At 45.3% G+C, this 27,062-nt stretch overlaps 1 protein-coding gene across 3 annotated transcripts in view; it reads left to right on the plus strand.

Annotated features, from left to right (window-relative positions):
* The window catches only part of VPS53 (VPS53 subunit of GARP complex), a 125,242-nt gene that overhangs the window by 77,309 nt on the left and 20,871 nt on the right, over positions 1 to 27,062 (plus strand). For all 3 annotated transcript variants that reach the window (XM_068976074.1, XM_068976075.1, XM_068976076.1), the window contains 5 exons: positions 2,812 to 3,054; positions 6,649 to 6,796; positions 12,867 to 12,949; positions 14,151 to 14,229; positions 24,703 to 24,851. In XM_068976074.1, the coding sequence (XP_068832175.1) occupies positions 2,812 to 3,054; positions 6,649 to 6,796; positions 12,867 to 12,949; positions 14,151 to 14,229; positions 24,703 to 24,851 (702 nt within the window). The remainder of the gene's footprint in view (positions 1 to 2,811; positions 3,055 to 6,648; positions 6,797 to 12,866; positions 12,950 to 14,150; positions 14,230 to 24,702; positions 24,852 to 27,062) is intronic.

The raw sequence follows: 27,062 nt of genomic DNA on the forward strand, positions 1-27,062 counted from the left end.
CACCTCGCCCTTCCATTCCCACCTTTTAGGGACAAGATGTGGAGGCTGGGCACCAACATAATTTGAAGATTAGTTTCGGGAGGAGCAGAAGTAACAGAGACCTTATCCCTGCTCTCAAGAATCTTGCAATAAGATTCTACCACTGTAGAGCAAGTAGCTTTCACCTTTTTTACCAGCTTCACCTTATAAGAAGGGACTGGCTACACGACTGTCTCAGGAAGGATCTGAATTTACCCCGGAGATCAGTGAGAAAGACAGCCATTCCTGATGAGCATTGCCCACTGCAGGCTCAGGATGGGAGGTCAGCATGTTTCCAGAATAAGTGACATCCTCACACTGTATAGTAGTGTATTTTTTAAAAAAGTGTAAGCATTACAGGTGCCAGAAATTGCAATTATATAGAGGAAGGGCGTGAGTAGGGGTTGTCTGGGTGCCCCCTGAGCTGAGCTAGGAGGGCAGTGAACAGATGGCGACGGGAGAGACACCAAGGAAGACATCCAGGCAAAAGCGCAGAGATAGGGGCTAGAGATGGAGCTGAGGGGGCAGCTGAGGGGAGTCCAGCTGAAGCGTGGGGACACTGTGGAGGAGAAGTGGGAGATTAAATGGAAAGGTGAGGCAAGAAGAGGGTGTGAGGAAGGGGGATAGTCACCCTGGAGTTTTCCAAGGTCAAGCTCCTCCTTGGTTTGCTGACCATCGCCACCGTCACAGTGCACCAGCCTAGGCCTGAAAGTCCTTTGAGGGCAGAGTGACTGTATCTGGATGTCATAAGCTCTTAGTAGCAAAAGCTTTTGGGTAAAGTGTCAATCTTCCCCTGTTCGTGCTAATTGATACTGCATGTGGTTCTTGTCTTTTTCTTCCTGATGGTTATATAAATACATGTAAAAAGCACAGCTGGTTTCCTGTAGCCTCAGACAGTAACCTAAAAAGAAGCAGAATGTCAGGGCGGTGGGAACACCCTCCCCTTCCCCATGTTTCATACAGCACAGCTACGCAGGTACCAATTAATACAGCCCTGTGGGATTCGAACAGTGATGACTCAACGTGACTGAGGCAAACTCAGTGACGTTCGAATGGGAAGTGGGCGAAAATTAAAACCATCATCACCACTGTGACCTGGGACAAGCCTGGAGCTGCTCAATAGTTTCTCTCCTCTCAGAATTTCTTGCACCTTTAATTCCAGAAGTTGTAAGAATAAACTACATTAAAGGAGAAAGAAAGCATTTTTTTTTGTAAAGAATATTTTGTTACAGTTCCTCGTTGTTTAGGTATCTATCTGCTGGGAATCCTGAGGTTATTGTTGTTTTTCAGTTGCTAAATTGTATCCGACTCTTTGCAACCCCCTGGACTGTAGCCTGCCGCAGTCCTTTGTCCATGGGATTTCCCAAGCAAGGATACTGGAATGGGTTGCCATTTCCTTCTCCAGGGGAACTTCCCAGATCAGGGATCAAACCCACATCTCCTGCTTGGCTGGTGGATTCTTTATCATTGAGCTACCTAGGAAGCCCACCTTTAGGTTAATGATGTCTAAGTATTTGCTGACATTATACTTTTTGTGTTTAAGGAGTAGTAGGGTAGAGTGGAGGGCTTCCCAGGTGGCACTCGTGGTAAAGAACCTGCCTGCCAATGTAGGAGATGTAAGAGACATGGGTTCGATCCCCAGGTAGGGAAGATCCCCTGAGGGCGTGGCAACCCACTCCAGTATTCTCGCCTGGAGAATCCCACGGACAGATGAGCCTGGCAGGCTACAGTCTAGGCTCACAAAGAGTCAGACACGACTGAAGTGATGCATGCATGCACAGGGTAGAGTGGATAAAAACCATGAGGTTTGGAGGCAGGCTGCTTGGTTTTTAATCCTGGCTCCCCCACTGTCTGGCTGTATGACTCTGGACAAGGTCCTTCTCTGTTCCTTGCTTTGTAAAAAGGAGGTTAGTGTTAGTCCCTAGGTCATAAGGTTATTTGTGATGATCAAGTGAAGTTCAATGAAGTGATGCTTACAAAATGCTGTGCAGCATAAGTGTTCAGAAAATGATGACTGTCATGATGTAGGGTTTCACTTCTGGCAACAGAAGCTGGTACTAATATGGTACTAGGACCAGGGCACACAGCTAAGCAGTAGATTCTAGGGTCAGCTTTGCCACTAAATTATGTGACCAACTTTGCATGCCTTCATTTTGTCATCTCTTAGAGGGTCCAGTAATACCTTTTCTTTCCTCCAGGGGTTTGGGATCAAATGTGACCATGGGATGCCTTGAAAAGTGTAAAGCAGCAGACAAATGCCAAATTTTGTCATTGATGTTATTATGGGGGAGGGTGGTGTTTGGTTGATGATACTGATAAAGATGGGTCCAATTTTTTTAGTGTTTTAAATTAATTGTTTTTTATTGAGGTATAGTTGATTCACATTATTGTGTTAATTTCAGATATGCAGCAAAGTGATTCAACTATATAGGTTGATTCTTTTCCTATATAGGTTATTATAAGATGTAGATGTTCCCTGTGTTATACAGTAAATCCTTGCTAATTGTCTATTTTATATACAGTAGTATGTATGTTAATCCCATGCTCCTAATTTTTCCCCACCCGCTTTTTCCCCTTTGATAATCAGACGTTTGTTTTGTTTATGAGTCTGTTTCTGTGAACAGATTCATTTCTGAATATAAGTGATATCATATAATATTTGTTTTTGATTTACTAAAATTGGTCCAGTTTTCAATATTAACAAGCATGAGGAATGATTTCCTGGTGGCAGTCAAGCACAATTGCTTTCTCCTTGTTGAACTAAAATGACATTTCACGTTTTCTTCCTCCTAGAAACCTTGGAGAGCTGATAGATCGGTTTGTGGCCGATTTCAAGGCCCAGGGCCCACCTAAGCCCAACACGGACGAGGGGGGTGCTGTGCTCCCCAGCTGCGCCGACCTCTTCGTCTACTACAAGAAGTGCATGGTGCAGTGCTCACAGCTAAGTACTGGGGAGCCCATGATCGCCCTGACCACTATTTTCCAGAAGTACCTCCGTGAGTACGCCTGGAAAATCCTCTCTGGCAACCTGCCCAAGTGAGTTCCCATTCTTCCTGGTGTGAGTGGTGAAGTAAGCTTCTGATTGTACCTAAATATGGAAATCTTTGAGGAAATCCATTCTGAAGTTGTTTACTGGATTGCTAAGAATATCAGGAAAATCCCCTGATGGAGTTTCTAAGGGTCTGAGATGGTTTCCTCTAGAATGGGATCCCCTAGCCGATCAGGACCATCACAGGAAATGCCTGCTCTGGCCACCAGCATAGGTCATATCCTAGTACGGTGGACTCCAGAATGTCAGTCCCATTATAGATGGATTTAGTTCACGTGGATTCAGTGATTCAGGGATAGGTACCTTGCAAAAAAAATGTGGGGTGATGGTAGAGATGGCTTTCGAATAGTAAGGGCAGTTTCATTGAGGCCAGAGTCTCTTTTATGACATCCTGCTGTCTTAGATGGAGCCTAATATTTAAAAGTGTTGTGGGGTTTGTAGGGAGGTCATTGTATAGCAGAACTCCTAATTATAGTGACTTGTCTGTATTATTCTGAGGCACAAAAGCATCGTTCTATTTTTTATTGTGTGTGAGTATTCAGTTGCTCAGTAGGGTCCGACTCTTTGAGACCCCCATGGACTGTGCATGGGATTTCCCAGGCAAGACCCCAGTCTCCTCTGTTCATGGAATTTCCCAGGCAAGGACACTGGAGTGGGTTGCCATTTCTTCTTCCAGGGGATCTTCCTGACCCAGGGATCGAACTCATGTCTCTGGAGTCTCCTACATTGGCAGGGGTATTCTTTACCGCTAGTGCCACCTGGGAAGCCCATATTTCTTACCACTTGAAATAAAATGGATCGTTCAGCTAGAATTTTAGAGATACTTGGGATATATAGTAGTTTCTGTTACAAGAGAATATGATCTACAGCAGAGCTTCAGAATTGAGTAATTCTAGGTCTTCCCCATAGCTAAATTCGGCAGTTCTGGAACGAGCTTCTGCCATGGCCACTAAAATGTGTCATATATAGGAGTTTTACATCATTAGGAGGAAGGAAGAGCCCTAGGCTCTGCAGGACATTTAAAGTAACAGGTAATGTTTCACCAATGAGGATTTCTTTGAATATGATTAACATTATTTTTAAATTTTTAATAACTGGTATCCTGACTTTCAAAATAATGTAAGTTTGTTATAGTTTGGAAAACACAGAAGAACACAAAGATGAAGATTAAAAAAAAAAACAAACACCACCCGGAGAAGACAAATTGAGCTTTTCAGTATACATTTTTCTGTTCTCTGTTTATATATGTCGTGTGTGCAACTGTGTGCTTTTGCTTATTTGTTTGACAGAATTGGGACTGCAGTACTTACAGTTAGGTTTATACCCTGCTGCTTTCGCTTAACCTCACGCTGTGTGCATTTTTCCATGTGTGTTAGTCAGTGTCACAGCAGGAAACAAATGGCACATGGCTGGGGTATATCGGCAGTAAAGCGACTGTTTAGGGCAGTAGGGGCAAGTGAAAGGAACCAGTGGAGGACTCTGAAGCATCCAAACACTTGGGTAATTGTTCTACCTTAAAATTCATCTCAGAGCTGGGGCTGTGGGCAAAGGGCTGCCCCATGGAACTGTGGTCGAAGGTGGTCACTGCCAGGACCATGCTGAAGCAGAGGGAGCAGGAGGGCTCGTTGTTGCTCAGACTCCTCTCTGCTCAACCTCTCTGACTTGGTGCGGCCGTGGCTGTTGGCAGAAACCAACAGGAGACCAGAGGGCCGGGGAGCCTGGGAGATACATCTGTGGAAGTCAGTCTCCCACACAGAAGAGAGGAGCAGGAAACAGTTAGCACAGTAAAAAGATTCATCCAGGCACCTTTTTTTTTTTAATTTACTTAACTACAACCCGGTTCTTAGTTGCAGCCTGCAGAATCTAGTTCCCTGACCAGGGAACGAATCTGGGCCCCCTGCCTTGGAAGTGTAGAATCTTAGCCACTGGACCACCAGGGAAGTTCCAGTCAAGACCCTTTTTGAACATCATGAACATCATGATGCCATGATGTTCCCACATGCAGAGTTCCCACATCCTGAGTTAACTTCTGAGATTTTTTTTTTATTGACCATTCTCTTAATTGACCATTTACATTGGATTCACTATTTTGGTATTTCAAATAACACTCAGAGAAGCATCCTTGAACAGAGGTAGAACTACTGGGTCAAACAATCTAAGGATTTTTTCTAAGCTCCTGAAATATACTTCCAAAATGGTTATACAGTTGCTCCTAACCCATAGTGGAAGAGAGGGCCATGTCCTTATACCCTTCATTTCAGTTCAGTTCAGTCGCTCAGTCGTGTCTGACTCTTTGCGACCCCATGAATCGCAGCACGCCAGGCCTCCCTGTCCATCACCAACTTCCAGAGTTCACTCAGACTCACATCCATCGAGTCAGTGATGCCATCCAGCCATCTCATCTCAGTCGTCCCCTTCTCCTCCTGCCCCCAATCCCTCCCAGCATCAGAGTCTTTTCCAATGAGTCAACTCTTCGCATGAGATGGCCAAAGTATTGGAGTTTCAGCTTTAGCATCATTCCTTCCAAACAAATCCCAGGGCTAATCTCCTTCAGAGTGGACTGGTTGGATCTCCTTGCAGTCCAAGGGACTCTCAAGAGTCTTCTCCAACACCACAGTTCAGAAGCATCAATTCTTCAGCGCTCAGCTTTCTTCACAGTCCAACTCTCACATCCATACATGACCACTGGAAAAACCATAGCCTTGATTAGATGGACCTTATACCCTTAGAGGTACTAAAAATTAAGATGTCTTCAAATCTTTAATTACCAATAAGACTGGCAAGTTTAGGATTTTTTTTTTTTTGAAGGGAAAGAATCTCTCTTTTTTTTTTTTTAAGGTAAGTGTCACTGAATTCTGTCTTTCTGAAAAGTGGAATATTGGACTTGTCTGGTGGTCCAGGGGTTAAGACTACGTACTTCTACTGCAAGGAGTGCAGGTTTGACCCCTGGTAAGGGAACTAAGCTATCCTGCATGCCACACAGTATGGCCAAAAAGAAAGTAGAATCTCACGGTTTAAATTTTACAACTACAGGAAGTTATTTTAAAAACTGCGTTTTCCTATATTGTGATCACATGATTAGATCAATAGGAAGAGATGAGATGCTTTTGTGTTTCTTGAGGCAGTCAGGACTTTGGCCAGGAGCCGTGTGTTAACCTTCGCTCTTGAACCCCTCCACAAGCACAGATTCCCAGGCAGAATTTTCTTAACTGAGAAAAACAACTGGGGAACCAGCTCTTGTGCTCTGGGTGATCCTGAATGAGCTGTGCAGATCAGGAAATTCCAGGCTAAGCAAAGAAGCCGCTCAGCAGCCTTCTTTCTGAGCCTGAGCGTCATCGTAGTTAATATGACTGACAACTGGCTCACTGTTGGGATTGTCTCTTCCTGTTTCTGATGGTCAGAGAGTTTAAACACATGACCGTCAAGATCAGGTCACTTGGAAGGGCCTCATTGTGTGTGGATTTGTTGGGGCCACGTCCAGCCTTTCCTTCCCCCTTTTCTTTTTCTTGAGATGTGCTGTTTCCAGGTCAGGAAGCCGGGGAGGAGTCCCGGCCTGACTAGTTCCTGTTGCTTTTCCTCAGAACCACGAGCAGCAGCAGCGGGCTGACCATCAGCAGCCTGCTCAAGGAAAAGGAGGGCTCCGAGGCGGCCAAGTTCACCCTGGAGGAGCTCGGCCTCATCTGCAGCATCCTGAGCACTGCAGAGTACTGCCTGGCCACCACCCAGCAGGTGAGCCACCCCGGCCACCCACGTGCCCCCTCCTCTTCCTGAGCTGTCTGGGCCACCAAACTCAAGTAGGAGACCACACAACCCCAGGCAGACCCGCTGGCCTCCCCCAGGAAACAACTCAAGGTCCAGCCAGAAGACTGCCCCAGCAGCCACTGCGCAGAAGGACCACGTTAAAAGGAGGCTGGGCGAGACTGACCAGCCTCCTCCCTGGGGCTGTGTAAGCCACTCCGAGGGCATGATGTGCCCTCTTGAAAGTAGGTCGTAGCCTTGTCTCCCATACGTGAAAAGCAGTAATAACCGTAGGGGTGCTAGGCCCCAGACTTGATTGTGCTGTCACAACCACTGGTTTTGTTCTCAAGAGGGTTACCAGGCTCACCAGAAACCCTCTGGGCTCTTATGTGTCTCCTGAAACTTATGGAGCATTCTCTGTTCTGAAACAAATAACCATTGTTTGGATGCTGACGTTCAGGAACCGGGAAGCAGGAAAGGGTGATGCCCCTGCTGGAGCTCCCATTAGCAGAAGGAAGACCCAGAAGAATTTTCCATTCAGCCTTCAGCATGGGATTAGAAGTTCCTTTCCAGTTGGCTCTGGAATTCACCTAAGGTCAAGAGAAAGAAAATAACTGGGAAAGGTTCCGTTCTTCCTCCCTTTTGGGATTTCTTATTTCTGCATGCCTAGATGGCTCAGATGGTAAAGCATCCGTCTACAATGCAGGAGACCTGGGTTCAATCCCTGGGTCGGGAAGATTCCCTGGAGAAGGAAATGGCAACCCACTCCAGTACTCTTGCCTAGAAAATCCCATGGACGGAGGAGCCTGGTGCAGGCTACTGTCCATGGGGTCGCAAAGAGTCGAACACAACTGAGCGACTTCACCTCACCTCAGATCATAGGAAGGCAGGCATGACTTACGGTTCAGACAGTTATAGCTTGGAGCACATGTCAGCCAGAGCAAGCATACAGGAGGCCAGAGAAGAAGGGTCCCCCCAGAACTTCACAGTTAAGGTTAAGCCAGGTAGAGGCGGGGGCAGTAGTATGTCCTGCTTGGGGACATGGTCACACTGAGTCACACGGGGAATAACCTGTGAAGTTTTGGCCTTGGAGCCAGAGACAGCCACTTGTTTAGTGTGAGAACTTCCAGGGCAGGACAACAGTATCTATGAGGACCTCCAAGGCAGGGCCCAGAGTTCTTTCATGAAGAAGCACGATTTTAACTATTCTCTGTGTGTGTGCAGAAAGAGAAAAACACACACATATAAATAGGGTATTTTAAAAGTAAAATAACCATGGTATCAAAAAGAACTATGCAATCAATGACTCTCAATCCCATCACCCTCAAATAATCATATTAGCAATCTGGAGCCTTTCTTTCTGTGCTTTTCCGTGAACATAGTTTCATATGTTCTATAATTAACTTAATTCACTTTCATATCCTCCTGTTTTTAACATCACAGTGTTAGCATTTCTCCTGTTGCTATGATGTCTTTCTTGCCATCATTGTTATGGTTACATAATAGTCCAATAAGGGGCTATACCATAAATCATTTAACAGTATCCCTGATAATTGTTTATACTATTTCCAGTTTTTGCTTTTATGAGTAATCCTACAAAGAACATCTAAATATGGTTTGCATTATTTTTTTTAAAGGAGATCTTTAGAAGTTCTAGACGTATTAGTAGGTCAGAGACCATTCTGATGACTCAATGATAGATGTAGCCAGTTTTTTGTTAGAGAAAATTATTTTTACTGATTATAAAAGTAAATACAGTTTTGGCACCTATATTGTGCTCTCTCAATACCATTTTTCACTGAAGGGAACCAGTCATTCCTAGAGAAATGACTAATTCCAGGTCTGAGGAAATGTACAAGATGAACCTGGAACATCAGATCATACAAAAAGCAAGACTGTGAGAGTCATATCAAAAGGACTCAGGAGCTGTAGCGGGTTTTATGGTACAAAACAATATGTCCAGGTCCTAAGCCCTGGTGCCTGTAAATGTGACCTAATTTGGGAATAGAGTCTTTGAAGATGTAATAAGTCAGAATCTCAAATGAGATAGTCTTGCATTTAGGGTGAGCCCTAAATCCAATGACCGGTGTCCTTAGAAAGGAGAAAGTGAAAAGCAAAAGTCGCTCAGTCGTGTCTGACTCTTTGCGACCCCATGGACTATACAGTCCATGGAATTCTCCAGGCCAGAATACTGGAGTGGGTAGCCTTTCCCTTTCCCAGGGGATCTTCCCAACCCAGGGATCGAACCCAGGTCTCCTGCATTGCAGGCAGATTCTTTACCAGCTGAGCCACAAGAGAAGCCCAAGAATACTGGAGTGGGTAGGCTATCCCTTCTCCAGCAGATCTTCCCAGCCCAGGAACCAAACCGGGGTCTCCTGCATTGCAGGTGGATTCTTTACCATCTGAGCTATGAGGGGAGCCCTTTAGAAAGGAGAGGGAGACTTAACACACTAAGACATAACGAAGATGCCCACATGAGGGAGGCAGAGACTGGGAGGATGCATCTGTAAACCAGGGAACACCAAAGGTTGCCAGCCACCACCAGCAGAGAGAGGACAGACGTGAAAGAGTGCTACTTCAGAGACCCCAGGAGGAACCAGCCCTGCCAGCCCCTTACCTTTGGGCTTTTGGCCTCCAGATTCTGGGAGAGGATACCTTCCTGATTTAAGCTACCAAGTTTGTAGTAATTTATTATGGCAGCCCCAGGAAACTGATTACAGGAGCCAGCTCTGCTGGTCAAAGATGAGACATGTAAGTATCACTACATGTATTAGCTACAGTGGATGGAAAACATCAAATACGTTTAAATCCATTTGGTTACAATGATATTTTTTAAAGTTCAGTTACCACATTGGAAGATACTAAGAAATCACTGATATGAATTGAATATTGGCGAAAAGAGGGAACGTTCTTAACCTGCTTTGCCTATCTGACTTGTAGCTCAGGATAACCAAATCACTGACAATGGGTAGTGTATCTTTATAGCGGATTTTCAGCAAATAAATGAAGAAGAAAAGATAGAATTTGAATAGCATTCTTTTATACCTCCTTAATGAAATAATGGATCTGGCATTGACCATCAGTGGTTGCTGACTTTACAAAAAGAGAGAAAAGCAAACATCAGGTATCTCTTGATGGAAGTACACAGCGTCGTCATGAAGGAGTTTTCTTTCTGTCTTCTATTTTTAACTGTGCCATGTATCTTGTGGGATCTTAGTTCCTTGACCAGGGATTGAACCCAGGCCACGGCAGTAAAAGCTCTGAGTTCTAACCACTGTACAACCAGGGATTTTCTATGAAGGGGTTTTCTTTAAAAAAAAAAAAAAAATCTGGAGCGTCCCTGGTGGTTCAGTAGTAGAGAATCCATCTGCCAGTGCAGACATGGGTTCAATCCCTGGTCCAGAAAGATCCCACATGCCGTGGAGCAACTAAGCCCATGTGCCACAACTATTGAGCCTGTGCTCTAAAGCCCAGAAATAACAACTACTGAGCCCGCGTGCCCTGGAACCCGGGCTCCACAGCAGGAGAGGCCACTATAATGAGAAGCCCAGGCACCACAACTAGAGAAAAGCCTGCTCAGCAACAAAGACTCAGCACATCCAGAAATAAATAATAAGTAAAATCTGTATCTGATCAAGCTACAGTTTACAGGAAATACAAGGGACAGAAGAACTTGCCAATTAGTACCTTGTGGATACAATCAGTAAAATCATACCATGAGAAAAGCTACAAGGCAAACAACCCAGTTTCCTTAAGAAAAAACACAGAGGGTTGGAGTTGGGGGGATGCAAGAAGAAATGAAGGGAGAAACCAAAGAGACTTGAGAATCCAAGCAATGAAGAATTGAAAAATAATACTTACAGTGCCAATGATGTGTCAATATCAGTTCATTAATTGTAACACATTTACTCTTAACAGCTGCATAAGTGTGCCATTCATTCCTTCACGAGCTCTTTATGAAGCACTGATCAGGCACGAGGCACCATATTTGGTATTAATTCACAGTGGTGAACAGAGTAGACAAATTTCTTACCATGGAACTTAGGACTAATAGAGGAGCCAGATAATATAAGTAAGGAAGTTTTGTGGGAAGTTGTAGGAAAGAAACAGATGTTGCAGTGCTAATAGAGATTGCCTACTGAGGTAGAGTAGTCAAGGAGGGCCTCCCAGAGGAGGTGATAATGGAGCGGAGACCTGAGTGTTGGAATGCGGTTGCCTGGAAGGTCTGGGCACTGGGGAGTGGCAAAACAAGGGAGCTGGCTTGGTGGGATGAGCAGGGAGAAGGAGAGGAAGCAGGAAGTGTCAAGGCCCTGGGAAGGAAAAGACCCTAGTGTGTTCCAGAACCTTAAGTGTTCACTATAATTGAAGCCGAGCAGGCAAGGGTGAGGAGAGCAAGATGTGGGCCAGAGAGCTAGAGAGGACCCAAATCCTAATTAGAAGTTGGGATAGTTGGGTTTTATTTTCAGCGTAATGGGAAGAGGCAGCTGACAGGTTGAAGCCATTGTGAGCCTGTGCCATGCTTTGTCTCCTCGGTCCCTTACAGACGTGCAGATTGTTTGTAGGTTTTCACTAATATAAACAACACTAGGATGTGAGCTTTATGAGAAGAGGGTCTTATCTGTCTACAGATCATGACAGAGCCTGGTGTAGAATAGATCAGTCGCTCAGTCGCGTCCGACTCTCTGAGACTCCATGGACTGTAGCCCACAAGGCTCCTCTGTCCATGGAATTCTCCAGGCAAGAATACTGGAGTGTGTTGCCATTCCCTTCGCCAAGGGATCTTGCCAACCCAGGGATCGAACCTGTGTCTTCTGCATTGCAGGCAGTTTCTTTACCATCTGAGCCATCAGGGAATCCTGGCACAGAATAGGCTGTCAGTAAATATCAGTTGAATTCAAGGCCACTGCAAAGAACTCCTGTACATCTCTGTACCTTGTTCTCATCAGTCATTGAAATATCTTTCTAGATGCAAAATTGCAGGCCAAAAGAGAATGTATACTTAAATGTTTGCTTTTTAAATAAATTACCTTCCCAAAAAGTTACATTAATTTATCCACCCCTAAGAGGTATTTTTAAATTTAAGACAAAACATTCGTTATTCATAGAGTTTCTGTGATAAACGGGTTTGGGGCTGCTCAGTGAAGCGATTCCTGGGATCTTTTGAGATATTTACAGTTCCCGGTCAGTTGTATTTTTCTTCGAGACTGCTGGGAGCTCAGCCAGTTTCCCTCCCTCGGCTGTAGGCTGATGGAGGCAAAGACCGTGTTCCTTCTGTTTACCTCAATATCCCAAACACCTTAATATGGTGGGGGAATGGTCCATCCCAGCGCTCAGGGAAGACTTTTGATTTTATTGCCACCTACCCCAGAGGCCACCAGAGGCTTCCAATGTTAGTGGGTGAGCCTGCAATTCACAGGGCAGGGAGTAATCTAAAAACGGGGGTCTTTTTAAAGTTAAATTTGATTAGGACTTCTCCAATGGTGCAGTGGATAAGAGTTTGCCTGCCAATGAAGGAGACATGGGTTCCATCCCTGGTCTGGGAAGATTCCACATGTCGAGGGGCAACTTAAGCCTGTGAGCCCCAGCTACGGAAGCCTGTGTGCCTAGAGCCTGTGCTCTGCGACAAGAGAAGCCACTTCTTCTCTGCCGAGAGAAGCCCGTGCACCGCAACAGGGTAGCCACTGCTCGCTGCAGCTAGAGAAAGTCCGGCAAAACAAGGAGACCCAGCTCAGCCAAAAATAAAAATGAAATAAACAACTTTTAAAAAAAATTAGTTAATTTGTCAGTGTGTCATGAGAACCAGGGCCAGAGAGCGCAGGTTCTGCAGGAGATTCAGTTCCCTCCCCTCCCGCTCACTGAGCGGGGTAGGCCACACCTCCACACCCTCATCTATCAAGTGAGGATCATAATAGAGTCTTCTTCACAGGCCGTGAGAATTAAATGAGCCCATACACGAAAAGTGCCCAGAATGGTACCCGAGTCATCACACTCGGTAAATGTGAAGTGGTCTTACTACGGTGCTCTTTCCGATAACCACTAAGCATGTTTCTTTCTCTATCAGCTGGAAGAGAAACTCAAGGAGAAGGTCGACGTGAGTCTGATTGAACGAATCAATCTGACTGGAGAAATGGACACATTCAGCACGTGCGTACTTGCAAGTCTCTGCTTGAGACTCTTCCCTCACCCTGCCCAGAGCAGTGCATCTCAGGACATAAGCTTAGGTCACTGCAGAACCTAAGAGGTTCCCAGAGCCTTCTGTTGAATCAGGATATCTTCACAAGCCACTAAGAAGCCGAGAAGTTGGTGCAGCTGACCCATATTCTGCCTCCTCACATGTAGTCATTCTTAGCTTACAGGGGTTTTATTGCTACAGTTTCTATAATAATGGCCTTCTCTGGTAACTTAGCAGTGAAAGAATCTGACTCCCAATGCAAGATACTTGGGTTCTATCCCTGGGTCAGGAAGATCCCCTGGAGAAGGAAGTGGTAACTCACTCCAGTATTCTTGCCTGGAAAATCCCCTGGACAGAGGAGCCTAGCGAGCTACAGTCCATGGGGGTCACAAAAGAGTTGGACGCGACTTAGTGACTAAACAACAACAACAATCTAGGATAACAGGGAAGAAGAACTTTCCCACCTCAGCCATCCCTGCAGGAAGGTCAGGTCCAGGGCCTCCTGTCTGCCGCCCTCAATCCACAGAGGGCCAGCCTCACCTCCAGTGTTTTCAGGATGTAAAGGCTGAGCGACCTGATTTTAGCCATGGAAGCGGGTGGAGGAGTGGGCAGGGCATGGATGTATTTGGGGTGGGAGGGTGTCTGTCCAAGGAGTTCAGATGAAAGACTTTGGAATCAGTTCCTGCCCTGGTGCCACCTGGCAGGGTTTTGTCGTGATCTTTAAATGAGATTGGGGAAGGACAATCTTCAGCTTTCTCATCAGCCACTTAATGAGGAAAAATCCAGATCCTCTTCTTAGGTCATTTCCTCTCTTTCTCTCAACCTTTTTTTCCCTCCAAGGTCTGACTTAAACATTTTAGGCAAGTGTGTACTTTGGGAAAAGTGAAGAGGGATCCTGGGCATAGCCGCAGGGGAGATGAGCCACGGGATCTTGTGTCCTGACCGAGTGGGGACACACACAAGTGAGACCAGACACACAGCTAGAAGAAGGGTGGAGCCAAGATGCTGCTCCTCGTCATTCATTCCATTTTGAAATAAACTCGTGTTTTTCTGATGAAATGGTGAAGCTAGATTATGCACAGGTGCCTAAAACCTTGGCAGGGGGCTGTGTCAGTGGGTCATTCACAAGTCACTTCTGTAAGCCATGACCACTGTGGTGTGTTTGACTTGCAGTGTCATCTCCAGCAGCATTCAGCTGTTGGTTCAGGACCTGGATGCTGCCTGCGACCCCGCCCTTACAGCCATGAGCAAGGTAAGCTTTCAGGAAGTGCTGCCTCCTGAATGTCGGAGAGTGAGCACAGGTGGTCTCTCCCGGTCCTCACCTGTAGCTCCTGTGGGCTCTCCAGTGCTTAAAGCACCAATCAGGAGGAGAACGGAGCCCTCCAGGAGTTTCCACAGGTGCTCAATTGATCTCGAACCTGAAGTCAGTTGTTTATCCTTTGGGAATGAGACAGGAAGCAGGTATGTTTCCTGAGTTTGAAGGAGAGGTTGCCTTTGCTCAGCATCTGACATGTGCGGAAAACCCTTCGTGTGGCCTCCCCAGAACGGGTGAAAGTGAAAAGTTGCTCAGTTGTGTCCGACTCTTTTGGACCCTGTGGATTGTAGCCCACCAGGCTCCTCTGTCCATGGAATTCTCCAGGCAAGAATCCTAGCGTGGGTAACCATTCCCTTCCTCAAGGCATCTTCCCCACCCAGGGATCAAACCTGGGTCTCCTGCATTGCAGGCAGATTCTTTACCAGCTGAGCCACCAGGGAAGCCCGGGTGGTGGTGTGCTTAAGGCAGTCACTTCTAACTCATCTTCGTTCCTGCCACTCAGATTTTTCCAACTCTTTCTGAATTCTGGTGACTGTGCAGGGTTATTTGATCAGGTTGCAGAGCCTGGTTTTCTTTTTTTTTAGATATTTATTTCACTGCAGCGGGCCTCATTTGCAGCAGGCAGGATCTTTAGTTGTAGCATGGGGGATCTAGTTCCCTGACCGAGGATCCAGTCTGGGCCCCCTGCATTGGGAGTGCAGTCATAGCCACTGGACCAGCAGGGAAGTCCCACCCCTGGTTTTCTAATGTGGTGGCCCGTCCGCCAGCCCGCAGTCCCCAGGCCTCTCCTTTGGCATTTCCCACACGTGGCCTCATGTTGTTCTTTGGCTTTTAGCCTATGTCTTTTCTCCCTCACGTAAATACCTTGAGTGCATGGACCACAGAGAATAGAGAAGACTGTCATATTTGTTGATTGATTAAGTTGGAAATAAGCAATTCTTCATTGATTTTTTCCCCCCTTAACATTTATTTATTTGGCTGCACCAGGTCTTAGTTGTGGCATATGGGATCTAATTCCCTGCCCAGGGATCAAACCCAGGCCCTCTGCATTAGGAGGTCGGAGTCTTAAAGACTGGACCACCAGGAAAGTCCTTTCATTGATTTCTAAGCCAAATAACACAAAGCTGTCCGTCCACTCGTTGAGCCTTCTAGAGCAGTGGTTGGCAAACTACAACTGGTGAGCCACATCTGGCCCAATGCCAGATAAAGTTTTATTGGCACATAGCCACACTCATTCATTGTATGTTATCTGTGGCTGCTTTTGTGCTACAACAGCAGAATAAAGTAATTGCAGCTGAGACCAGATGGCTGGCAAAGCCTAAAATATTAACAGTCTGGCCCTTTACAGAAAAAGGTTGCCAGTGCCTATTCTAGAGTCATAGACTTTTGTAGCATTCTTACAAATTCTGCAGAAAGAACTTCTCAGGGGCCTACTGGCCAGTAGCAGAGTACAGTGAAGAACACTGGCTTTGGATTCAGACAAACCTAACTCTTCTCATTTTTCCTTTGGGCGTGTTGAGCAAATAACAACCTCTCTGGGCGCAGGTTACCTCATCGGTATGTGAAACAGGGGGCTCTGCCTCCCAGAGCATTGTGAGGATGGAGACTGGCCCAGAGCCAAGAAACATTAGCCCTCCTTCCCTCTGGTCAGGAGGAGTGGCCGTGTCACAAGGCTCTGTAAGCAAGACATTCGGTCTGAATTTGGTTTTGTAGTAGGTTATAAATATTTAAGAAAAAGAGAGGTTATTACCCAAACTTAAGCTTCAGGGGTTTTTTATGATGCTCGGTGGGGAGTCCTGAGTAGCCGATGTCACAGTTTCCTTTCAAAAGGCTGATCCTTTCAGCGATCAGAGGTGAATGTGTATTTCCAGCACCCAAGTGTTTACAAGCAGAAGACTCGGAGTAGGCAAACTGAGGCTTACTCATTTTCTTAGAGAGATGCGACTCTGAGGATTGATTCTGCAGGCTCTGATTATCGCCTCACTGCTGGTGAACGTTCCTGACATCCTGAGCATGATCTGCTCCAGCTGCCTCCTCTCCTGCCCTGCCACACAGTTTAGATCAGAAGGCAGCTGGGGAAAGAATTTCTACATTTACCAAAGGAAGAGTGAATTTTTTTTCTTTTTAGTAAAATAGCAGTTGGAGGGGCTTTAACGCTCCAGGTGTTGCTTATGTGAGCTGTCATTTCATTAGGTGGGTTTCCTTCAAACTGCCCCCACCACCCATCTCTCCCCCAGACCCACACCAGCAAACACTAACAGAGACCATACCTCCAGAATCTTTTGTTTATATCACAGGAAAACCACAGACGTGGGAACGCAGCAGCTGGGAGGCCATTACTCTGTGTCTGAATCTTCTGGAGTTCTAGCAAAATGAAATCCATGTGATGGAAATGACCAGATATAAACAAGCCAAGTGGTCACAAACCGATTCAACAAATACCCTGTGATTTGTGCCTGCATTCTGTTCTGTGTAGTTTCTTCGAGGATTTTTTAAAAACTTTTGTGATAATGTTTATTCTTGTCTGTGATTCCATCATTTTTGCTAGTTGAATAGTTCGATTCAGACTCTACCCAGAGCAAGGCTGGGAAAGTCGCCAGCTTTATTCCAAGGTGCTTGTTGTTGTTCAGTCGCTCAGTTGTGTCCAACTCTTTGTAACCCCATGGACTGCAGCACGCCAGGCTTCCCTGTCCTTTACCATTCTCCCGGAGTTTGCTCAAACTTGTGTCCATTGAGTTGGTGATGCCATCAGTTGACCATGAGTACATGGGTTTATTTCTGGACTCTCAGTTCTATTCCATTGATCTATGTGTCTTTTCTCATGCTAGGGCCACACTGTCTGATGATTGTAGATTTCTAGTAAGTTCTAAAATCAGGGAGTATGAGTCTTCCAACTTAGTTCTTCTTCAAGATTGTTTTAGCTATTTTGAGTGTCCTGCGGGCTCACCATTGTCTGTCTCATCCAGAGTATCTTTCTCTCTCAAGACACCATGGCACTTATATTCTCTATTTTGTTGTACAATTATTTTTTCTTTCTCTGTCTCCCCTGTTAAGCTGTGAACAACTTGAGGGCTGTGTCTTAATCATTTTTTGATCTCCCCAGCACAGCACAGTACTTGCTTAACAGTAGTACCCCTGGAATGTCTTTGAAGGTAAAGAAAGCAGAAAGAACAGAACAAAAGTTTGTAGACACTCACTTCACCAAAGAATGGTGACCAGGTGAGACAGAGGTGGTAACTCTACTGCCCAGATTTAGCTGGGTAGAGCTGGCAGACAGTAGGAGACTCAGGCATCTTATAAATGGCAGGATCATAGAAGCCTTGAAGCCTTCAGGCACATCTAGGTGCTGTTGAGGATGAGGTGATGATCCTCAGTGGTACTTAATAGCCAGGATTCTTACTTCACCAAGGAGCATCCTGGAGCAGACTGAAGTTGGAAATAGGAAATGCCCACATTTAGCTGTTTGCTCCCCAGCTGTGGGCAAAAACCCTGCTGCTGGTGAAGGAGAGAAGAACACAGAGGGGCAAATTTGGTAGAAAATCCACAGGAACGGCTTTAAACGGGCCAAACTCACAAGGAGGAAGCACAATACAAGTAAACTTTAGTGGTTTCTCTGAACCTGTAGACAGTAAGATAGTGTTGAGATAGTGTTATTGATAAGTTATGTCAAAATTACCCTTCAGACCGCTTTCTCCTCCCAAATTGCATTATTTTCTCAAATGAGCTCCGTGAGATGATGAGTAAGTTGGTATTTACGGAGCGCTTTACCAGAAATCAGCACCCAAAGGCATTACCGTGTTTAATTCTGACAAATATATAAGGTTCCTGTGTTAGTTCCTTCTCAGTTTTGCAGATAAGGGAATGGAAACTCATCAGATCTCTTAGTTAAAACGCAGCAGAGCCAGAATTCAGACTCAGGTCTCTCCTCTGTGCAGTAACACACCACACTTACAGAGTAAGTTAGTCTTCTGGCATATGTGGAAACAGAGGCAAAAATCAGCCTAAGTAGTTTGTCTAAAAACAGAAGAATGTGACAGTGTATGCTCAGTACTGGTGGGTTCACATGAGCGTGTTTTCATGCTTACTTGACCATGAGCTCCTCAAGCATTCAGAAGCATCCTGTTGGATACTGGTCTTCAGCTTTTCTCAATCTGACACCATGACTTTCCTACAGGGAAGAAAACAGGTTGAGCAGCCAACCCAAGTATTGCAGCCTGCTCTGCACATTTCTCCAGAAAACTAATGGATTATCATTCTGGCATGTGTGTTACTTGGTTTTCTTCTTCATAATATGTCCAAGGCCATAGTGCTTTATAATAGCAAAGCCAAAAATAAAACCGAGTCTCCTGATTCTTGAAAAGGAAGTTGTTTGGAGTGCTTTGGTGGAAACCATGTGAAGAGTTCTGTCTTTTAAATGTAATTTCTGTGAATTCTCAAGAATTCATATGTCTCTGCCAGATGCTGATGATCAGTGTAATTTCTTTGCCTGTTCAGTCAGAGAAAGTGGTACTCAGCTGTGGAATGTATTGTAGCTTTTAACCCCTGATGTGTACATGTTGTGTAACAGAAAGGTCAACAATAGGATTGCAATCCTTCAGAATGAATGTGGCAGAAAAAGGTCAGTGAGCACAGTCTTATTTCCTTTTGTTGTCCAGAATAATTGGAATTCTTGAGCCTCCTAGAAATTGGAAGCTAAAGAAAGCAATTCAAGTTTCCTTAAAAAAAAAAAAAAAGAATTAGTATGCCTGAGTATGACCTTACAAGTAGGATTTTTTTTTAATCTGTGGCTTCCTTAAAGGGAACCACTGGTCCCATGGTCCTCCTCACTCTGTCCTTCTTCCTAGGGCTACTCACATCCCTAGGTTGAAAGAATCTAAGTCTCTGTCCAGAATCAAACAGATTTAGCTTTTAGCCCATTAATGGTAGTTTTAAGGGGAAAAAGAAAAACAAACAGAAGAAACTGAACAAATTAAATTTCCTTACAGTCTGGCAAGTAATTTCTATTAGATTTCAAGATCGTGAACATGTACTCATTTAGGAGGCCGCCTTACTATTCCCCAAAGACATTTCAAAATAGCCAGAACAGTCCTCAAATCTGTTCTCATTTCCGTCAGTTATTAAAATGTAGATCTGTTTCAGGAGACTCACAGGGCTCCATGGTTAAGAAATCCTCATTTCCATCTACCACCTATAATCAAGGCACATCTTTCTTCATAAAAGATTTTTTTTTTATTATGACCAAACCAAATTACCTTCATTATAGAAAATCACAGATTTTTAAAAAGAAGAAAATTTAAACCACCCATAATTCCAATTAACAAACATATTTCAGTCTTTCTTCTTATGCCTGTATTTTCTTTATCTATGTTCATTTTTGGCTGTGCTGGGTCTTCGTTGCTACACAGGCTTTTCTTTCTTCACGGTGTGAGGGCTTTTCATCGTGGTGGCTTCTCTTGTGCAGCACGGCCTCTAGGGCAGTAACTCAGTGCATGGGCTCAGTAGTTGAGGTTCCTGGGCTCTAGAGCACAGGTTCAGTAGTTGTGATGCATGGGCTTAGTTGCTCTGTGGCATGTAGGATCTTGCCAGACCAGGGATCATAACCCATGTCTCCTGCATTGGCAAGCAGATTCGTTACCACTGAGCCACCAGGAAAACCCTATGCATTTATGTTCAAATAAACAAGCTTATGCTTTACATAGTATATAACCTCTTTTTCTCATTTTGCAGGTTTTAATAGTTTTCTGGGCTGTTTGAGCTGAATCTGTGGTGTTTTTAGTGACTGCCTAGTACTCCATAGTACAGAGTATTTACTGTTAAAATTGCAACAGTAGTTAACATTTACCATGGAAGTAATACATGCCAGGCACTGTGTAAGAGCACCCCATACACTGTCTTTCACTAACTGTATAGATTATAGAGGTTATCATCATCCCAGTTTTATGGCTGAGAAAACTGAGGCTCAGAGAGTTTGGTCACTTGTCCAAGTCATGCATTTAGCTGGTTGCACGAACAATATTAGGACTCATGACTGGCAACTCTAGATTGCCTCATCTTAAGTACTGTCATCTGTTGCCCCTGACATGTATGTGATCATTTCACTTTTGATGGATGTTAGGCTGTTTCCAATTTTTCACATTTATAAATAGTCCAGCAATGGACAACTTTGTGTGGGTGTGTGTTTTCTGAGCATTCATAATTACTATCTTCAGATTAGTTGCCATAAAGGAATTGCAGAGATCTAAAACTATGTAAAATGCCAAAATTTTTGATAAATATTTTCAAATCACCTGTAAGAAAGCTTATACAAATTCACCTTCCATTGGCCCAGCAGTGAATTAAAAAAAAAATCTTAAGCCTTTATTGCTCCACTTTCTATCCTGGATCTTACTGGTTTTCCTCTCAGAGTTAAGGAATGTGTATCCCTGAGCAAAGAAGTAAGAAGAGTCATCCTTTCCTCCTCTTCTGTACTACCATCAACAACACCACATCCTCTACTTTGGACAGGCTCATCTGTACACAGATTTTGCTTGCCCCAAATTTCCTTAGTTAATTTCAAGTTCATTTCAGGTGATAACACTTATTTTGGAAAGCAACATGATAAAGTGGAAAGAAACAGGGACTTTGGAGTTGGTCAGACCAATGTCTAGATCTTATCCCTGCAGACTTATCAGTTCATTAGGCCAGTCTCTGATTGTCCTCACATCTGTCTTATCATTCATGAAGCAGGAATAAGAATACCTCCTTCACTGCATAATTGTCATAAGCAGTAGGTTCATGGGAGAATGTTGATCATGATGCTTAGTACATAGTAGGTGCTCGGTAGAATGTCCTTCCTCTTTTTTATTCCCCACACAGCACTTAGTTGAGTGCTATACTTGGGGAAGGTGCCTAAAAACAACACACGCTTGTTGAAGGAGTAAAAGTAGCGCGGACAGACATGAGGTGTGAGCGTGTGCATGTGCGCGTGCCTGGGGCCAACATCCCAGCAGCCTTGCCCGTAACACCAGACTCTGATCGCCCGCAATGTTCCCAGACTCCACAGGTCTGAGTCTGCTCTGTACAACTTTAGTTTTGAGATAAGATGAATATGTGAGACTCTGAATTCTCGGTTGAGGAAAATTAATTTCTCAGGTGACATCTGTGCATGTTTCACATAGCCATGGAGAAACACACATGCCGTAGTGAACTAATGTGGAGCTCCATCCTCTGATCAGTGGGGGAGTCAGAGGTCTCTACTGCTGTGGGCATCTCCCCAGCCTTCCCTGTGAGGGGCCACCACACTCTCCTTCCACAGGCACCAAAAACCACAGGGGCTGGCAATGCCCTGAGCCCCACAACCTCCCCCTGAGGCTGTGTGGGGTCCCTGGGACTCTGGTATTGTAAATGGATCGTTTCCTTGCTTGCTGTTTCTATCAACCCTACATCTTGGTTACTGCTTCTTTTGCAAACTTGTTCTTGTCCAAATAGCACCAATGGTATTCAACCCCACCCCACTTTCTAAACAAAAAGCGCAGAAGAAAAACCTTGAAGTATGGAGTTCTATGAAGTATGACGTTCTAAAGGTCAGCTGCAAAGTTCACCTGGAAAAGTTGGAGTCTTATTTCCACTAATGGCTTTGCAGGATGTTTGTTCTTCCAGTGCAAGCTACTGCTTTATGTCCCTTGATCACTGTGTATCTCATTAGCTTCTCCGTGAGAAACCGGGCTCCCCTTGAGCTAAGGCTGAGTTAAGTACTGTTTTTGTTTGTTTGAAATAATTAACATGTGTCTAGGAAACAGCCCAGTGTAGTGCTTGGGTTTAAGATGGGCTTGGGCTGCCTCCACTCTGCCATTGATCAGCTGAGTGACTTTGGGCCTCTTCTCTTTGAGCTTTTTCAGTCTCCTTGTCAGTAAGACTGCTGTAAGTAAGATCATGTGTGAATAGCAAAGGAGATGATGTGTGCCAAATGCCGGGCCAAATGACCTGCACACAATAGGTCTTGATGTAGGTACATTGGCACATTCAAGTTACAACCCAAACCCTAAGTCATCAAGGGGGTAGATGGCAGAGCTGTGGCTGGACAGCATTACTGCTGGCTGTATTTTGCTCATTTTTTAGAGAATAGTCTGAACAATGTCAACTTTCATTGTTTTCCAGTACTTTAAATTCTTTTCTTATTCCACAAAGCTGGCTTAATTTTTTTTTAATTTTTATTAATTTTTGGCCACACCAAGTGGCATGTGGGATCTTTGTTCCCCAACCAGGGATCAAACCCCTGACCCCGAAGTGAAAACACAGTCTTAACCACTGGACCTCCAGGGAAGTCCTGAGTTGACTTAAATTGAAACTCATGAATCCATTTGACTTTTGTCAGTACTTCATTTGTCTTGACCGATGGAGTTTGAAATGGCCTAAGTATTCAGGAAAATCGGATCTTTCACCTAGATTCCCAGTGTGGACACATACTAACATGGCCAGTGGTGGTCAAGAGGGGGCAGCTCTCCAGCGGGAACTTGAACTCTCAGACTGCGAGCTCCGTCTTGCCCCAGAGTTGCTTTGTAACCGATGACAGGGCATGTCACCACCTCCCACTGTGGTTGTCTTCTGTCAATGGAGAACCATCGTGCTTAGATAATTGTTTACGAACTTTTCGAGCTGTTGAAACGTCAACTGCTGCCAGCTTGAAAAAGAGCAGTCATTACTATGGATGAGCTTTGCGTTCGGGGGAGGGCGGAGCTCACTGTGCGTTTGTTCCCCAGAGGCCTTCTGCCGCGGAGCTGCTGACAAGCTGGGAGTGGACGATGAAGTGTAGATGGTAACAGCACCTGCCAATTCTGGCCTCACCCTGTGAGCTCATTTAAGCCCCCCTAGGATGTTCATTGTTTGAATGGGTCACATCTTTCATATCAGATGGGAAAAGAAGTCTCTTGAATAAAACAGAAGAGGATGAGGAAAACATTAGAAGTGGCCAAAGCATTAGAATATAAAATCAGTTCGTATTAGACTTTTCTACCATCTCTCTACATCCTTTGCTTTTATTCTTTCCCCCAGTAAAAAAAATTAGAGGTCCTTTTCTTTCTGGAGCCTCATTATGAAAGCTTACATAGACTTCATGTACCTGGGCCTTGGTTTTCTTATCTGTAAAATGAAGATGGAGGTGTCTTCCAGCTTTTGCATGGTTCTTTACTTACACAGACCCAAAGCTTTTAGGCCATAAATATCTGTTGATGTGAAGAAACATTAGGACAAAATAGAGAGTCATTTGAGCTTCCCAGGAGCTGGGGGATCATCCGTGTGTACAGTATGATTCTTTTAAACACATTGTCTCAGGACTGAATTTTTCCTTTCCCCAGGAGCTCTGTGAAAATAGTATTTTCTTGCCAGAAACATCAAGGCCTCAGAAAGACTGCCTTCCTTCTATGAACATATTATACAGTTTGTGTTCGGCTCAGGATCTTTTTAACAGGCAGCCCAGCTCCTTTCTGAGAGGCTGACCCTGCAGAACCCCATCTCAGTCCTGGCTGGTGGTGTGAAGCAGGCTGGGAGCTGGTACCGCCCCTCTTCTCCAGCGTTTCCGGGGTGAGGTGGTGGTGGGAGGATCACACCACTGCTTCTTTTTCCATTTTACTGTGCGTGTTTTTTCAGAGCATTTCCCCTAATTGTCCTCAGGTTGTGAGAACTGGAGCCCAGCAGGTCTCTCATTTTTTTTATTTTGTTTTTAATATGTTTACTTATTTGGCTGCATCCAATGTTAGTCACAACACCCAGGATCTTCATTGTGTCCTGCAGGATCTTCCACTGTGGTGCATGCACTTAATGGCTCCGTGGCATGCAGGATCTTAGTTCCCCAACCAGGATCGAACCCAAGTCCTCTGCATTGCAAGGCGGATTCTTAACCCCTGGACCCCCAGGGAAGTCTCAGGCCTCTTGATTTTGTTCACGGCCTGCCTGGTCAGAGGCCATGCAGGACCTCTCAATGATGCCCCAAACCTGCCTTCCACACAGCCCCTCCCCTGTTCCCCACAGCACTGTCTTAACCTCTGACCTGCCCCTCATATTTACAGAGATGCTCTTTCCTTAAAATCCTACATAATCTCAACTGCTCTTGGAGTAAGAGTCTAACGTTTGATTATGGAAATTTTCAGTTAGAAAAGTAGAAGAAATAAGCTACCAAAGCAAGCAGAGAAAATAAACCAAAAGGATTTTTTTGCACAACACAGGGAATATGGCCAGTATTTTATAATGACTATAAGTGGAGCATCACCTTTAAAAACCATTCAGAAACTAACCCAACACTGTAAATCAACTATACTTCAATTTTTAAAAACTGTGAATCACCATACCGAACACCTGTCCCTGCACCCTCCCCAGTAGAACGCTGTCCTCCCGCACAGGCTCTGAAGACTTGTCCCGCCTTGTCTCCATTTGCAGATGCAGTGGCAGAACGTGGAGCACGTTGGTGATCAGAGCCCCTACGTCACCTCGGTCATCCTTCACATTAAGCAGAACGTCCCCATCATCCGTGACAACCTGGCCTCCACGCGGAAATACTTCACGCAGTTCTGCATTAAATTTGCAAAGTAAGTCCTGAGCACCCGCATCACTGGATGGTTCTGAATGCCATGCTGACCACCAGCATGCACCCAATCCAGACGTCCCCACCATCCAAATAGTTTTTCTGTACCCCAGAGAAGCATACTGACCACACTGAATTTGCTGCTGAATGTGGTAGATCACAGTAACAGCAGCACAACCATCCACCCCCCAAGAGAGGCAGAAAGGAGTCGGGGGCTTCTGCCATTCAAACCATGTGGACGTGCTGGTACCCCTGCCTCCCCCCAGGTTTGGATGATTAAAATTATTTTTCAGCAGTTTCATGTATGTATTTTGTCTCTCTGACTGGATAATAAGCTTTTGAGGATGGGAACCATGAGTTCTGTTTCTCTTGAGCCTTCTCTTCCTCCACGCCCATAACTCTCATTACTGTGGCTGCCAGAGTATATCCACTTGTGGACACCCATGAGTCTAGGGAAGGTACCAGAAAGCAGGAAGAGCAGGCCAGGGAGCCAGTCCATTGCCAAGTAGGTGGAGTGAACACTGTGCTGTGTGTCTCCTGCCCGTCCTCGTGTGTGGATACTTCTGGCTTGTTGTTTTAAAGCAGGGAGATGTTTTGGTCCTTTGCCAGTCAGCATCTGGCCATAGCACCGTTTTCCCCAAGGCTGGACACCATGGAGGGTCAGTGCCTCCTCTGACCAATTATCAAACAAGCGTTTTGGCAGACTTCGCAGGGAAGGGCTTCGGGATGAACGGCCCTGTCCAAACTACTGAAGTGAGGTTATTCTCATCCAGGTCCCCAAGGACGGTTTAGGGCTCCAAGTTTCTGTCTTCCCCAGATCTCTCCCAGTTTGTGTTCAACTAAGGCTTTCCCTCCCCCTCACACACGAGCCCCTAAAGAGCAACAATTACGGAGTGGCTTGTGGCCTGAGCTTTAGTTCCCAGTGTGTCAGGAAAGGCTCGAGTGGACCCTCCCGGGAGGCATTAATGTGTGCAGGACAGCAGATGGGCCGGGAGCTGACACCCCTTCCACTCTCTGGGTGCTCATTAGCGCAGGTTAAAAGCCCTGCTGATAAATCACACTGTGACACTCCCCATAACTCCCAGTAGGAACAGCATCTCTATAAAAATTTACTGTAACCGAGAATCTCCAGTGCGGTTGCACAGGAGCCTGATGGAGCTGATGTTGAAGCGAGGAAGGGATCTGTTTACTTCACTAGTCCCAGTACCAGCTCACCTTCTCTCAATGCCCTTGGCTCTCACATTAAGCCCATGTTGGGGGAGCTGGGCATAGGATGCCATCTCTCACATCTGGAAAAGTTTAACCTGTAATCTAGAAAGTGGATCCTTAATTTAATCCATGGTACCCTCTCATCACTGTAAAATCCCAGCTGAAGACCAGAACCTTCAGATGGGGCCTGTGAGAACACTCTTCTTCAGCCAAGAGTAGTCACTGCCACCACTGCGAGGGTCTGGAGGAGCCCCTGGCCGTTTTCCCTCACGTTGCTGGGACTCTTCCCCCGAAGACGTGTCTCTGATCCTGATGTTCTCCCCACCCCTCCCCCTGTAGTCCAGCACACAGAGCCAGATGAAGCACATGATCCAAACCTACTTAGTCTGAAGTACCTTAGGTTATGAACTGTGTGCCGTTGCAGTTAGTTGTAGTTCAGTCTCATCGTACTTTTTGGCCTGACTCCAGTTCAGAGCTGGAAGAATCCATGCCACATAGTCCCTTGTTCTCACTGCCTCCTGATCAGTTAGCTGGCCTCCCCCTAGATCTGATCTCTGGGGCTGACATTTCTTTCCCTCTAACTTTATTATCTCACTGTTGGTCTCTGAAGCAACAACAGTCTCTGCTATTTGGACATCAAGATCACGCCCCTGGTGGAAACTACTGTTTGAACCACAAGTGACTTCCCTCATCCACTCAGTGGATTCTCCTCCATTCAGTAATGGGCATGATGAGACAGATCTCTTAATAGTGATTGGGAGGAAAAAAAAATGAGAAGTCATATAAACTTCCTGGTAAAGTCCTGGTACCAAGCCGACGTTTAAAAAGTATTAGCTGCTGCCATTATTATTTATTGTTCATTCAGCATGCAGCCCTTTGAGCACCCACTGTGTTCCAGCTGCAGAATTCAGTGCTTTGACTAAGTAGACGTGGTCCCTGGCTTCATTTGCCTTACAGTCAAGTGGAAGGAAATAAACATGTCAGCAAACAAGTATAACCAAGTAGG

The sequence above is a fragment of the Capricornis sumatraensis genome, chromosome 8 (assembly GCF_032405125.1).
Source record: "Capricornis sumatraensis isolate serow.1 chromosome 8, serow.2, whole genome shotgun sequence".
Taxonomy (NCBI): Eukaryota; Metazoa; Chordata; class Mammalia; order Artiodactyla; family Bovidae; genus Capricornis; species Capricornis sumatraensis.